The 16,378-nt window shown below is 42.9% G+C and overlaps 1 protein-coding gene across 1 annotated transcript in view; it reads left to right on the top strand.

The window, feature by feature from the left end:
* xpnpep2 (X-prolyl aminopeptidase (aminopeptidase P) 2, membrane-bound) overlaps positions 1-16,378 on the top strand; it is an 81,711-nt gene that overhangs the window by 51,640 nt on the left and 13,693 nt on the right. Inside the window, exons 16-18 of the mRNA XM_069896017.1 lie at positions 1,482-1,551; positions 5,918-6,022; positions 11,025-11,087. Of these exons, the coding sequence (XP_069752118.1) occupies positions 1,482-1,551; positions 5,918-6,022; positions 11,025-11,087 (238 nt within the window). The remainder of the gene's footprint in view (positions 1-1,481; positions 1,552-5,917; positions 6,023-11,024; positions 11,088-16,378) is intronic.

Genomic DNA, 16,378 nt, shown 5'->3' on the forward strand with positions numbered 1-16,378 from the left:
CTCAACCTTTTTCTTTCCACTCACATACCACTTGAAGCAATCCCTATGCCATCCGTGCTCTGTGATTAGTAAGGGATTGCTTCAGGTGGTATGCAAGTGGGAAGGGAAGGTTCTGAACCACTGCTCTAGACCCAATTGTTATTTTGATTGAGAAAAATTGTCATTGGCCCATTTCCTTTGGAGTTATGAAACCGTGCACATAACGAGTCATTTAGGTACAATTAAAACATGTTTTTAATCTTTTTTTTCCCCCACCCACATACCACCTTAAGCAATTCCTTACTAATCACAGAGCACATATGGCATAGGGAATAGGAGAGTGGAAAGAAAAAGGTTGAGAACCACTTCTTTAAAAGTAATTGCCATTCTCCTTGAAAAGAGGACTGCTGGAGTCATTTATTCAAGTTTCCATATTTCAGTTGTCATAGCTGTTGAGGAGGTGGTGCTAAAGCCAGGTACTTGAACCACTACAGTGGTTCTGGTTAAGGTACTCCTAAATACTGCTGAGGTTTCAAACACTGAGCAGCTAACTGGTATTGCTGATGGATTATTGTATCTTAATATTTGCATGAAATATTGAAGGCAAGATATTAAACTGATAAACAATGTTGAATATAATGGTTATAATTCACTCCTCCAATGCAAAAAAAAATCCTGGAAATATACCCCAAAAATAAACCTTGTGCATTCTAGAAGTGATCAATAACTCATGCACAGGTAAGTGCAATTCACATGTGCAAGAGTTACTGACCATCAGCATTGGACAAATTTCCACCCAATTATCACCTGCTCTGTTCCATTTCCAAAATTTGGTTCTTCAGAAGGACAAACTCTACCCCTGTTGGGTTTTAAGCCTAAAGTTCAAACAAAGAAACTGTTTTTCAAACTCTATTCCTGGTTTATGGTTTTGTACATTGAGAATACACACCAAATATCTGCAGAATTAATACTAGCATTCTTTCAGTCTTGGTATGAAATCATCTCCATACCTCCAACAAGTTTCCAGAAGTAAGACATCCCAAATTACAATGATTATGGAGTAACTCGTGTTCATCACCCTAATTTTGATTTGATTCTTAGTCTGATATAGACATTTTAGAAAACCGTTCACCCGTTTTATGGCTTTTTTTCCCCTTCAATCTTTCTTTTAAAGATTTGTGAAACCTTGGGTATTTGTTCCTTTATTGTTTGTATATTCTCTCATAATTATTTTTACCATTACTTGCTAAAACTCTATTAAACTGTAATAATGTTTAAGGATCTTTATGAAAATCTACATTTTCATCCAAATATTCCCATTAGGGGAAGTATTCTGCACTTGCATCTTGAGTAGGATTCTAAAGTTGTCCCACAAAGTTTAGAAAGTTGAATTTAATTAAAATGAATGGAGCTCTTCAATTAAAGTAAAAATGCATTTCAGTTTATGGACGTGGAATAAAGTTGTCCTTTTTGATTTGTGTACTTTTAAAATATTTAATCAGGAAGCTTACACTCGGGTGCTGATGGGGCAGATTGACCTGGCTCGATCGATCTTCCCAGTGGGAACAATTGGTAAGGCAGCCTTCAGGTGAAGAAGTCCAGCTTTCCATGGGAAGCCTTGTTTGCTGACGATCAAAACCTGTGTGTACTCTCCCAATGACTCTTCACACGTGTAATAGAACATTTTTTATTAGATGATCACCAAATTTGCCTCCAAATTGTGACATTCCTGTTTCCATCAGAATTGGTTTCCTTGGGTTGATTTTGAAATAATAATCAATGTGCATGATATAGCCACATTTGATTTGCAAAAATACTCTTTTAAAAGATGGTTTTGATGTTTAGCTCTAAGATATTTAAAAATATTTAGCCTATTTAATAGCATGTTATGTAAATTGACACTATTTGCTGCAAGGCCAGTATGGTTGACGTAGCAATTAGTACAACACCCTTACAGTGCCAGTGCCTTACAATCCCGCGCTCCCTGTAAAGAGTTTGTACATTCTTCCTGCATCTCCATGGGTTTTCTCTAGTGGCTCCCGTTTCCTCCCACCATTTTAAACATGCCAGTGGTATAGGTTAATTGGGTGTATATTAGGCAACACAGGTGTATGGGCAAAAATGACCTGTTACCGTGCTGTCTAATAATTTCACTTATTTATACTTTTTTAGCTATGACTAGCCTTTGCAAGTTCTCCCAATACCAACAAAAAAAAATTTTTTTTTTGGCATTCGTTTTTGCAGTAGTTCAGCCATATCTGAAGTCTACAACCAAATCACATGAATATTGATTCTCTAGTTTCAAGTTAACCATTCTTTTCTCTCTCCTTCTGATACTAATCCTTTTGTGTTCCCTTCCCAACCCTCCTCTTCTCCCACCCCCCCTCACTACATATCCACCCAGCCTCTATTAATCAGTTTCTTTCTGCTCCCCACCTGGTTTAATCTTCCTATCACCCAGACATTCAACTCATTGGGCACCTATCTGCTCCCCCAATTCTTCTCCTTACCCAACATCCCACCATTTTCTGGTCCCACTGATCACCTTTCATAACTTGCAGCCTTTTGTTGTCTCCACACCACCTTCCCTCCTTCACTGTCCTCCATCAAACCTTTCTCACCAGGATTCACTTGCTAGCCTCTGGATCATGCTGGTGAGGTATTGCAGCTTGCCGTTGTGCAGAGAGACTTGGGAGCGTTTGTGCATGAAGTACAAAATGTTGGTTTGCAGGTGCAGCAGATAATTCAGATGTGAAATGGGATGTTGGCCTTCATTGCTAGAGGGATTAAGTTTAAGAGAAAATAAGTTCTGCAGCAACTGTACAGAGTGCTGGTGAGGCTGCACTTGGAAGTACTGCGTCCAGTTCTGAGCTCCTTACTGGGAAACAGATATACTGTCTTTAGAAACAGTACAGAGGAGATTCACCAGGTTGATTCTGGAAATGAATGGGATATCTAATGATGGAGAGTTTTAAGTAGCCTGGATTTATATTCATTGGAGTTTAGAAGTATGGTGGGAGGGGAATTATGAAAGAAATAAATAAGATAGAAGCAGGGAAGTTGTTTTCATTGGCAGGTGAGACCAGAACTAAGAGACATAGCCTCAAGATTCAGGGGAGTCGATTTAAGACCAAAATATAAAGGAACTAAACAAGAAAGTCTGCAGATGCTGGGGTTGAGTATAACATACAAACTGGATGGAGAAACTCAGATCTCGCAGCATCCATAGGAAGTAAATAGTAACCAATAGGCCCTTTCAAACTGCTATGTAAAAGGGAGTTAACTTGGCAAGGGTCCAAGCAGGTCAGCCTTGTCCGAACCCAACCGGGTCCCTGACCTACCTCCGAGGTAGTCAGGGTCCCCAGTTAAATTTAGGTTTCATCTGCGGCCAATTTGAAAACAAAAATGGTCCACCCGCTTATTCCTGTGACGGCAACGCTTGCATGCGTGCGTGCGTCACCAGGCAGCCAGCATCCGAACATCCGGCAGAACTTTCGGTGAGTGCGTGATGCAACATTGCGGGGCAGGATCCCTCTTAATCGCCAGGTTGGCGATTTAATGGGTTGAGCCTCTGCAATTTAAAAGGTTCTTCCAGCACCTTGGCCCCAGCAACTGCACCTGGGTTCCAGGAGGGCGACCCAGGTGCTGCAATTTAAAAAGGGCTACTATTTCAGGCCTGGGCTGTTCATCAAATGCATTCATGCATTGCAGTTTTAAAAAAAAAGGAACTTTCTCTCACAGAGCCATGAATCTGTGGAATTCTGCAGAATAGAGGCTGCTTCATTAAATATATTTAAGACACTGGTAAATATATTTTTAAAGCTTATAAGAACAAAGGCTTATGGAGAATAAACAGGTAAGTGGAGCCAAGTCCAGATCAGTCACGGTGGGTTAAATAGCAGAACACATTCAATGAGCCAAGTAGCCCCACATTTCTTATGATCTCATGTATACCTCATCCCTTCCCCTCAACTCTTTGCATAGATTCTCCCACTTTACACTCTCAATCCAGCACTTCAACCATTCCTTTGCCTTCACAGATGCTACCTGATCCACCGAGTTCCTCTCGTACAGGGTTGGCCAACTTTTAAAATTTTTAATTTAAGCACAATAACAGGCCATTTTAGCCCACAAGTACGTGCTGCCGAATTAACCTACATCCCCCGGTACGTACTCATGGGCAGAAATGGCCTGTTTCCATGCTGTATGTCTAAATTAAAAAGGTTGGCTAGTCCTGCTCTAGTAACTTGTTTTTTGCTCCATAACTTGAATATATATATATATACACATACAGTTCTGGAAACCAGAGTACATGAAAAACAGTGAAGGGGAGGCTGCAGGAAGAAGAGGATTTACAAACAAGTTGTCTGAAGATAACATAAGCTCGGGTTGTTCCTTTGGAACAAAAAAGGCTGAAGTGAAAGATGGAGCAACCTAGATAAATAGAAAGGACATGTTTCGCGGAGCCAGTAGGTGATTTTAAACTGCAGCACCTGAGTGGCCCTTGTGGGATCCAGGTGCACTTAGTGGGGCAAAGGTGCTGCCAGGACATTTTATGCTGAGGGTGGATCGACCCATTTAATCGCCAACCCGGTGATTTGAGGGGGATCCCGCCCCCACGATGATGCAGTAAATGACACGACAAGCAAACTTGTCTCTCCCGTTCCCCACCAATCATGCTCCCCACCCCATGGCAGCCAACCCCTCTCCCCTTCCCCGCGGCACTCCTTCCTGGCCCCACAGCAGTAACCTTTCTCCTCCCCCCCCCCCCAACTGCAGCAACCTCACTCTCCCCTCCAGATTGTGGCAGGCACTTCATCAGGGGTTTCAAGGCTGCAGGAGGACACAACCTAGGTAAGTATTATTGGGTTCCATGACTACCTCTGAGGTAGGCCAGGGACCCGGTTGGATTGGAAACCTGCCGCATGGGCGGGGGAACTTAACAGGCAAATTGCACGGTTAACCCCATTTTACACAGCAGCTTGAAAAGGCCTAGTAGTCAATGTGTGGAAACAATCTCATCTCACTATGTCCACACTAACCATTTTGTAATAGTTAACATAAATTTAAATAAAAAATTTAAATGTACAACAGAGTAACAGCACTTTTGGATCATGAGCCCGCCCTGAACAATTACACCAAATTGACTGACAACCCCCATACAATTTAACAGGTGGGGGGAAACTTGGAAGCCTAATAGCCTGAATGTACCTGAGATTGTCTGATCTCAGAAGCTAAGCAGACCATGTAAGAACACCAGGTGCTGTAGATTTCTGTGAGAGGCATGGGACAAAGTGGAGACGTTCTGTCTGCCTTACAGTAGACAAAAGTTAAAGCATTTCATGTATATTACATTCTAAATGCAGTGTTAATGACAATGAAACCTTCATCTGAGCAGCTGGAGTAAACTCCTTACAAGCAGCATAATTTCGAACCACGGTCACTCATGACCACTGGCACTGTATAGTGTTGATCAAACTCTACGCATCAACGCTGCCCTACTTCTACACTAATTCCCCACATTCCCACCAATTTCTTCCAGGTTCATTCTTGAATCTGGAGCTTCTGGTCTTGGTTTCTGTACTTTTTTCATTCAGATGTCTTTGATGGATGGGAGGTCAGGTCAGGTCCCATGATAGACTTGCTATGCTTGCCACCTTCCAAGAGAGCAGTTTAATTTGCTGCATTCAAGCAAAAGGGTCGATTATTTTAGCAAGGGGACTTGTCCCTTAGTACATTAGATCCCTAATCGCAGTAATAAATGCCAGTGTTACTAGTGTAACCAGACCTGAGAACTAATATATAAAAAGTTGCACTCTATCCAAGGATTGAGTGTTCCATGTTTCTGAAAAGTATGCTGTGCAAAAAGATATTTTCAGACATTTACTGACTTTATATCTTTTTAAAAAATTCTGCTTCATTAATGTTTTGCCTTCAGGGGATACTCTGGACGTCTGGGCTAGACATGCATTGTGGGAAGTAGGACTGAACTACATGCATGGAACTGGACATGGAATTGGCAGTTTCCTTGGAGTTCATGAATGTGAGCACGTTCAAACTTTTATCATTGTATTTGTACTTTGTAGAGCAAGCAAGCATTCATCTACTCTCTCAACCTTCACCTCAGAGGATAAATTTACAAGTAATATTCTTTCACTTGTCTGAAGATGGTGAAAGTAACAAAAGTTTGAGGATTTAACCATAACCATATAACCATTTAAGGAGCGGAAACAGGCCATGTTGGCCTTTCGAGTCCGCACCGGTTCACTGATTTTGTGCGCCCTCTTCAGGCAATGGTCCCGGTTGATCACATCGATGGGGGAGGGGCCGAAGGGAGACTCCATTGATCCTCTCTGCCACTCTTTTTGCAAACAAAGTCTGAAACTAATACCATCAGTCAACATTTTAAAAAACTTTAAAACTTCTGAACTTCCAGCAAGTCACTTAATTCTGTCATGAGGACGCGAGTCTGCAGATAATGGAATCCAGAGCATAAAAAAACTCAGTAGGTCGAGCAGCATCAGATGACTTTCATTTTATTCAACCTATTTTTAATAAACACTGTCTTAACTACTTACAGCTCTCTGAAGTTCTGAATCCGATTTCCTTAGAGCTTCTGTTGAATTTACAATTTTTAGCATTTCAGTGAGAAATTTTCAATATTTTAAGAAAAGTCACTGGCAAATTTATAAAACTAAACTTGTCAGTTCAGATATTTGCTAAAAGGAAAATTAGTTTAAGTTGTCACGAAAACCATTGAATCCAACGATGTTAGAATTTTTTTTAAGCTAGCTACCCTTTGAAGAAATCCATCAATAGGATCAGACATTCTACGTGAACTACTGACCAGAAAAATATCCCTTTCCACGTGTCAAGAGATTAAGAGAAGTGCAGTGAACTGGAATTCACTGTTTATGTATTGTTCAGATGGCTGGCTCCACCCTCACCTTCCCCAATATAAACCCTGGTTTTCCCGCCTTACCTCAGATTCACCTGAGGACTATTGTGTCTACTGGTCATTGATTGTAAGCTATTAAAAGCGTGTTGGTGCTCCTCACTTGTCTCTGAGTGCATTCAATCATGTTACAATTTTAATAGCAGGATGGAAGCCCTGCTGAAGCCAGCCATGCTCCAGGTCGACCCTCTGTCCCTTGAGGCCCCGGAGGAATTTGTCTTATGGCTGGAGTGCTTCCAGTCCTACCTGACGGCCACACAAGAAGTCTTCAACTTGGAGAGTTGCTGGAGATTGGCACTTTTCTCTCGAGTCAGCCCCAAAGGGTATGCTGCCAGAGACTGTGCTACATACAAATCAGCCATAGAATGAAGGCATGCTACATGAGACCCCAGAACAATGTGCTGGTGAGGCACAAGCTCTCAACGTTGGCACCATCCGCATGAGTCGCTGGATGACTATATTCTTGAAATGTGGGCCCTGCCACTCCAGAGCTGCCATGGCCTGGGTGAGAGAGAAGGAACAAAGTCAGGACACTCTCATGGCAGGAGTGAGGTTGAGGTACATGAGGTAGTGACTGCTGGAGTTTGGGAAGAAAGACTTGGCCAGCACCCTGGAGCCAGCAAAAGCACTCAAACAGGCCTAAATGGGAGCTGACTACCTCATAGTGAAAACAGCACCTTTTCGGAAGACCAGGTTGTTTGGGCACCAGTGACCTCCGCAGTCCAAGTGTCAACTGCTGCAGCCACTCGCAACCAGGGATGCTACTTCGGTGGACAGGCAGAGCATCCCCGCACCCTGTGAAGGTCTCAAGTGTGCTCAGGATACAATAAGCGGGGGCACTGGGTGAAGGTCTGCTGGGCTAAAGGGAACCTAAAATGGGCAACCACATGTGCAACCCCTGAATCATCGCTCGACCTGTGCCCAACCCCGGCTTCAGCCTCTCTGTGCTTCTCGCCACAACCATCTTGCTGCACCTCATGACGGGACTCCCCACCGGAAGTAAAGCATCATGAGAAGCCACAGTGGCCATCTTGCCACACCGAGTTAGACGCCACCTAGTCCTTAAATGGATCAAGATGGAGGGTGGCCATCTTGCTGTGCCTCATGGTCGACACCATCTTGTCTGCCCACAGGCCAAGAGGAGAGAGTAGACATCAGCATGGGGAGTGACAGGTTTTCTGGAGCACTGGCATCGGTCGCCTGGCAATACCTCACCAATAAAGGAGGGGAGGGGAGGGTAAATGGGCATTTGACTGATTGCTTAGTAGTCACTGCCTCCACTGAGAGCTTTATAAACTCTGTGATGACTCCACAGTACAACTTAAGAGTGTACCCGATGGACTATCACATTTTCCTAGCTTCGCACCTTCATTCTGCGAAAATCCAGGGGTATAATACATCTAACTTTAAAGGGTGGAGCCAAGGGAGAAGCTGGCCATCTGAACAACATGGATTGTGATTTCCATTTCTCTACAAGGAGAAAGAATGGGGTTGATGAAAAAGAAAAATTTACTTGCTCCAAAATATTTTTTCTAAAATGTTGAAACACTGCCATTGTGTTCATTTTAAATGCTTTAATCAACATAGAAACATTTATCAAACAAAATAGCTGGTATCTGAGAGTTACTGTGTGGTTTCATAAACAAACTATTTGATTTTGAAATGATTCCACAGGATTATGTATAAAACTAAATACAATTATATTCCTATCTTCCCTCCTTCAGTGAAGGTGCTGGGAAATTTATTTACGTGCAACCATTTAAGCCTGTTGTATATTATCGCCTACAACCCGATTCACGTGCTTTATTTAATTGCAACATGATCCAAAAATTGATTTTACTGGGAGCAAATCCCATCGGTGATATTACACCAGGCATTTTCAGTTGCAATGGAGTTTTTCTCTCATTAAACCTGTTTTTAAAAAAAACATTCATTGTTTTGCTTTGCATATTTCACACTGTTGCCACAAAAGCTGCAGCTCCAAGGCCCAGGAAATTACTTTTGGTTAACATTTACATTAAAAAAAAATTTCAAAGAGAGCAACATATTGCTTTTTTAATTTCAAGGATCATTCTATCAATGCTGGGACAATTCACAAGGCAGCCACATAAATTATTCTGGTTATATTTCAAAGTGATCCAAATGGTGAATGTAACTACAGTAAAAAAAATGGGCATCTATGAAACTTGGTAGATAAGTGTATTTTCTGATTGCTTGAGTCTTGGCCTAATTAATACACCTGCATTAAGAATAAACAATTTAAAATACAAAAATACTGTACTTGCACTGAAAAAATTTCTTGCATGACTATTTATAAAATTAAAAGCATTTTACTTTATTTTCAGTTACATTCTTTGAAAACATTTAACTGTCACTGCGTCAGCAGTTTCCTCCCCCCATGGAGCCGCCCAAAAGACTAACAACAATCTAGATAATTACCCCCCCCCACCCCCACACTCCCCTAAGTTTACAGATAAAGACTCTGACTGGGACATCTCTTGCTAAGCAGGGATAAGGAGACACTTGAAGAGAGTCACCCCAATGGTGAGCACCATCAACCAGCTCTTCATCCTGGGCTGTTTCACACAACTTTATTCAAACCGCTGTTTTGAGCAAAATGACCAAGGCCCTCCACTAGCTGAATATTTGCTCCCATCTTCACCAAAGGTTTATGTGTTACTCAGAGAACATTTACTTTTTAGAATTTTAAACTTAAGCATTTTTACCTATTATTTGATTCTTATTTAAAAAAAATATTTTCCTCAATTTTTTTTTTGCCGGTTACTTGAATTATGGATACCAGGATTTTCCTCTAGTAAGAAAATAGTGTTGTTTTAATCATCTATTATTTCACAGAGAGCAAAATTATGGGGCTAGATCTCCTACATGATCAGGGGAGTCATTAACCCCGGAAGAGGCATAATTACAAAGGATTTCTCAGTCTCTCCCTTTCTTGCCCACCTATGTTCTGGTGGTGCCTTCGGAGTGGTCTTTTTCTAACCACTGCATTACAATAGCCATTTTTCCATTGGCATCCCAGTTAAATTGGCCATGCAGTGTCCCTGGGATAGGAAGCCATTTGGACTGTTTCCACTCGGCGACCTTTAACCGGGACACGGACTGCTTTTCCACTAAGCACACATCAGAGTCCACCTTCGAATAAATGGAAGTTTTTCTTTTTCCATGGGTTTAATTATCACATCAGTGTCAGCTGATGCTGGGGATGAGGGTGGGGTAGAGCCCATCAATCTCCAGCGTGATTTGATGCCAGTGTGTTGATTGTTTTGTTTTTCCACTGGACCCTTCACCAGTTAATTTCCCCATTAATTTCTGGGCCAATGGAAAAAGGTGCTAATGATGCTGATCCCATATGTCATGTTTCAACATATGCTTTGATGTGCAACCTATTCCCACATCAATGAAGACTTGTTTTCCATCAAGTTGGTAAAAGCAGGTCGAGTACCCTTTTAGAAGTGTTTTGGAACATCATTTTTAAAAAATGCATACATTCACTCAGATTTAAAGATAAATGCATTCACATTATAATAATTTTTTTTACATATACACAAATATATGTAGACGTATTGAAAAAATCTACACTCCATAATGCACGACTTATGTCTGCTACATCCCGATCCCCAATCAGGATTTCTGACCTCTATTACATATAACCTATGAAACCATAGCTGAAAAAAATTCAGATCTTTTCAAATTTTGAGTATTTGGATATGGGGTACTGTACCTGTATACACAATATTGTTTTTGAGAATAGGAAAACATTCAATCCAACTTCCAACCAGTTATTCCCTTTCAAATGTGTAACACAGTAAAGAGTGAATGAGATTTCTGAAAAAAAATTAAGGAATATTATCTGATAATATTAATCATTCATCGATTCTGATAAGAAGCATTGCCGCAGTCTAGATTTCTAATGCATATATTTGATGAATGGCTATGTGTGTTTGTATGTTCGTGTGTGCAAGAGTAAATCAAAGTGTTTTAGTGAGAGAATCAACAAGTCATTGGAAATATCTGAAGAGAAGTACTTTGTAACATTAATCTTTCAGTTTCCATTTTCTATTGTACAAAGGGCCAGTTGGCATTGGGAGCGGTGATACTTGGACACTCGAAGAGGGAATGTTTACATCCATTGGTAAGCAATGTTTCTCAGGGGTTTATTTTCATAACATAACTGTCTCAGTGGAGCCCAAAAGAAAAGCCCCAAAAGTATAACAAAGAAAAAATTTAATGTTAGTTTTTGGAATTCTTGCATTTGAAAACCATAGTGAACTGGGAGAAGAAAAATAATGAGATTTAAAGTGAGGAGACAAAATATTTAATATTTAATGTTCAGAAACCACACTACCTTCATCAATTTCTATTGTTACCATCTCAAAAAGTTCATTTAGGCCCATGAGACATGACCTTCATACAAAAGGTCATGCTGACTATCCCCAAGATAGTACTTCTCTAAATGTTCAGAAATCCTGACCAATAATTTGCCCACCACTGATAAAAGGCTCACTGGTCTACAAGTCCCAGGATTCTCTCCATTACCTTTTATAAACAAGTGAACCACATTTACCATTCTCCAATCCTTTGGCACCTCCCCTATGACCAAAGAGAACATAACGATCTTAGCCAATGCCCCAGCAATCTCTATCCTCCCTTCCCATTGGCACATGGGATACGTCTCATCCAGTCCTGGGGACTTATCAATCCAAATGCTTTAAAGAAGTTACAGTACTTTCTTAAATGTTAACATGGTCCACCACATAAGCATTCTATTTTATTTTTAAATCCCCTTGATCAAGATCCTTTTCTCCAGTGAATACTGAAGCAAAGTATTCATTTTGGATCTCCCCAATTTACTTCACCTCCAGCCTCATATCACCTCCTTTATCCTAAAGAGGCCTCACCTTCACTCATCATCCTTCTGTTCTTCACAAATGCATAGACCTTCTTATGCCCCCTTCTGGCTCTCTTAAGTTCCTTCCTGGCTACCATAGTTCTCATGAGCTCCTTCCTGTTTTTTGCTTCCTAAATCTAAATGTACGTGTCCTTTTTCCTCTTGACTATCTGCCTCACCTGCTTTGTCAACCATGGGTTTACTTTTCCTGTCATTTTCCCCTGTCTCAATGTGACCACAAAACCCCACACAAGTGGTTCATAAACATCCTCCACATTACTTGTGCTTTCTCCTGAGAACACCTGGTCCCAATTTACTCTCCTCCCTGGTTACTGCCTCATTCCATCAATTATCCCTTCCCCAATTAAATACTACCATTTTGTCTGCTTTTATCCTTGTCCACAACTATGAAAAAGGTCAGGGAGTTGTCACTATCACCGCAATGCTCCCTACCTAGAGGTCTGTCACTTGACCATCTTCATTATCCAGTACTAGATCCAGTACGGCCTCTCCTCTTGTCAGCTGGGCCACATACTGTGTCAGGAATCCTTCTTGGACATATTTGAAAAATTCTGCCGGCTCTATCCCTCTTGCAGTAAGGAGGTGCCAGTCAATATATGGAAGTTGAACCCTCCTATAACTAACCTGTTATTTCTGCACCATTCCAAAATCTACCTGCTTATTTGTTCCTCATTATCCCACAGGCTATTTGGGGGATATAGGGTACTCCCACTTCAGTGATTGCTTCCTTCTTATTTTGGACTTCCACCCAATCTAACTTAGTTAACACTCCTTCTATTGCATCCTCCATTTCTGAAGATGTGATACTATTCCTAACCAGCAATGATACTCCCCTCACCACCTCTTACTTCCCATCCTATCCCTTTTAAAACCTCTAAATCCCAGTACCTGCGTCAGCCAATCCTGTCCTTGCGTCAGCCAAATCTCTGCCCACAACATTGTACTGATACATTCTCCAAATTCATCTCCTTTATTCCTTCTACTCATTGCATTGAAATCTTTGGCTTGGCTTCGCGGACGAAGATTTATGGAGGGGGTAAAAAGTCCACGTCAGCTGCAGGCTCGTTTGTGGCTGACAAGTCCGATGCGGGACAGGCAGACACGATTGCAGCGGTTGCAAGGGAAAATTGGTTGGTTGGGGTTGGGTGTTGGGTTTTTCCTCCTTTGCCTTTTGTCAGTGAGGTGGGCTCTGCGGTCTTCTTCAAAGGAGGTTGCTGCCCGCCAAACTGTGAGGCGCCAAGATGCACGGTTTGAGGCGTTATCAGCCCACTGGCGGTGGTCAATGTGGCAGGCACCAAGAGATTTCTTTAGGCAGTCCTTGTACCTTTTCTTTGGTGCACCTCTGTCACGGTGGCCAGTGGAGAGCTCGCCATATAACACGATCTTGGGAAGGCGATGGTCCTCCATTCTGGAGACGTGACCCATCCAGCGCAGCTGGATCTTCAGCAGCGTGGACTCGATGCTGTCGACCTCTGCCATCTCGAGTACTTCGACGTTAGGGGTGTAAGCGCTCCAATGGATGTTGAGGATGGAGCGGAGACAACGCTGGTGGAAGCGTTCTAGGAGCCGTAGGTGGTGCCGGTAGAGGACCCATGATTCGGAGCCGAACAGGAGTGTGGGTATGACAACGGCTCTGTATACGCTTATCTTTGTGAGGTTTTTCAGTTGGTTGTTTTTCCAGACTCTTTTGTGTAGTCTTCCAAAGGCGCTATTTGCCTTGGCGAGTCTGTTGTCTATCTCATTGTCGATCCTTGCATCTGATGAAATGGTGTAGCCGAGATAGGTAAACTGGTTGACCGTTTTGAGTTTTGTGTGCCCGATGGAGATGTGGGGGGGCTGGTAGTCATGGTGGGGAGCTGGCTGATGGAGGACCTCAGTTTTCTTCAGGCTGACTTCCAGGCCAAACATTTTGGCAGTTTCCGCAAAGCAGGACGTCAAGCGCTGAAGATCTGGCTCTGAATGGGCAACTAAAGCGGCATCATCTGCAAAGAGTAGTTCACGGACAAGTTTCTCTTGTGTCTTGGTGTGAGCTTGCATTGAAATAGACATATTTCAAACCCTCCAACTGACTACATTTATGCTTCTTCCCCACTTGTCCTTCCTCACAAACCACAATGCATTGCATCACCCTTTCCACCTTCTGCCCTGCCCTCACATTCAGGTTCCCATCCCCTTCCACAACTAATAATTCTTGCAAACCTGTCCACCAGGATATTGGTCCCTCTCCAGTTCAGGTGCAGCCCATCCTTTTTGTACGTTCATATCTTCTCCAAAAGAGATCCCAATGATCCATAAATTGGAACCCCTTCCCCCTGCACCAACTCTTCAGCCACAAATTCATGTGGCATTGGTAGCAATCCTGGATTACCAGCCTTCCAGTACTGGTTCTCAGCTTCCTTCCCAACTCCCTATATTCCCTCTTCAGGATCTCATCCCTACTGCTATCAATGTCCTTGGTACCAACATGGATCACGAAAACTGGCTGCTCACCCTCCCACTTCAGAATGCTGTGGACTCTATCAGAAACATTCATGACCCTGGCACCTGGGTGGCAACATAACATCCACTCATCTTGATCTTATTCACAAAACCTCCTATCTATTTATCTAGTGAATCCCAATAACTCTCCTCTTCTCCCTCCCTCCCTTCTTAGTCGAACTACAAGTCTCTGTGCCAGAGAACTGACCACTATTAATGTCCCTGGTAGATCATATCCCAAGAGGATCCAAAATATTATACATATTTTTGAGGGGAACAGCCATGGTTGCTCTGCACTGACTACCTAACAGTCATGCAGTTACCTGTGTACTGACAATAACCACAACAGCAGTGTGAGTACAAGACAGCTATAATAAACTAATATGTACACTAAGAGGTCTTGTCTCTGCAAGACAAACCTGGAAGGCTAGACTGTAGCTCTGGACTGCTTTATATACAAGGTCACCAGGATGACCCCTGGTGACCTAGTGAGTGTAATTACATATCACCACATTCACCCCCCTTAAAAAATTATCTTCCCCCCCCCCCCCCCCCACCACGTCCTCCTTCCCTTGTTTGTAAGTTCATAAGTCCAACATTTTTCATGGCTTCCATTGCCTTCTGGACCTCCTCGGTAGTGGTATAGGGGCAGGGAGTGTGGTCTGCCTTTCAGCCTTTCTTGGTAGAGGTGTGGGAGTGGGAAGTACTGGTTGATCATGTGGCCATGTGGGCTGGGGATCCTCTTGTATGGTATTAGGTCCTGCCATCAAGTCTAGGGTGGTGATATTTTGTGGGGCGGGCGTACCCAGGGTCCTGATTTCCAGGGTGGGTGGTATAGTCCTCTGGGTGACTCAATGAACGACTGTTCTAGTGACTGCTGCTGCGCTCCTTGTTGATCCGTGGACATCCGTGTTTCCTCCACGTTGTTCACACATCCGGCCGGCGTGAGATCCTTGGTGGCCACCGAGCCTTCTCTTCCATCTGGGAATGTGACGAAGGCGTACTGAGGGTTCACGTGCCTCAACTCCACTTGATACACCAGCGGGTCCGCTTTGTGGGGTCTGCAGTGCTTCCAGAGGAGAACAGGTCCTGGTGTCATCATCCATTTAGGTAGGTTGTGGCTTTTCTTGTGAAAAAAAGGTATGTTCATCTGGGGTCATGTTAGTGGCAGTACACAACAAAGAACGTATAGCGTGTAGGGATTCTGGCAATACTTCTTGGTATCTAGTAACAGGCAGGTCTTTTGCTTTTAAAGTCAAGAGGACAGTTTTCCAGATAGAGTGGCATTTTCCCTTTTGACTTGTCCATTCCCCTTGGATTGTAACTTGTAGTGCGGCTGGTAGCAATCCCTCTCTCGTGCAGGTACTGCTGTACTTCTGCGCTCATGAATGCAGCTCCCCTGTCTGTGTGAATGTAGTTCTGGTACCCAAATATGCTGAAGATGGGTTGGAGGCATTTTATAACAGTGGCTGCTGATGCATCAGAACACGGGATTACAAAGTCCTCTTGACTTTAAAAGCAAAAGACTTGCCTGTTACTAGATGGCAAGAAGTATTGCCAAAAGCCCTACATGCTATTCGTTCTTTGTTGTGTACTGCCACTAACATGACCCCACATGAACATATCTTTTCTTTCACAAGGAAAGCCACGACGGGCACAGAGCTGCCTAAATGGATGATGACACCAGGACCTGTTCTCCTCTGGAAACACTGCAGATCCCACAAAGCGGACCCACTGGTGGATCAAGTAGAGATGAGGCACATGAATCCTCAGTACGCCTTCGTCACATTCCCAGATGGGAGAGAAGACTCAGTGGCCACCAGGGATCTTGCGCCGGCCGGATGTGTGAACAACGCAGAGGAAACACAGATGTCTATGGATCAAGGGAAAACGGGAATATTCATCTATTACATTTAGGAAATAGACATTTCAATTATTGGATGGGAGCAGGCCTTTAAAATCAAGGCTGAGGTGCTCAAAAGGTTTGGTCGCTTTTATCAGGGTGGCTTTGTCTGGTCGGTAAAATTGCAGTTTGC

The sequence above is a fragment of the Narcine bancroftii genome, chromosome 8, assembly GCF_036971445.1.
Source record: "Narcine bancroftii isolate sNarBan1 chromosome 8, sNarBan1.hap1, whole genome shotgun sequence".
Classification (NCBI taxonomy): Eukaryota; Metazoa; Chordata; class Chondrichthyes; order Torpediniformes; family Narcinidae; genus Narcine; species Narcine bancroftii.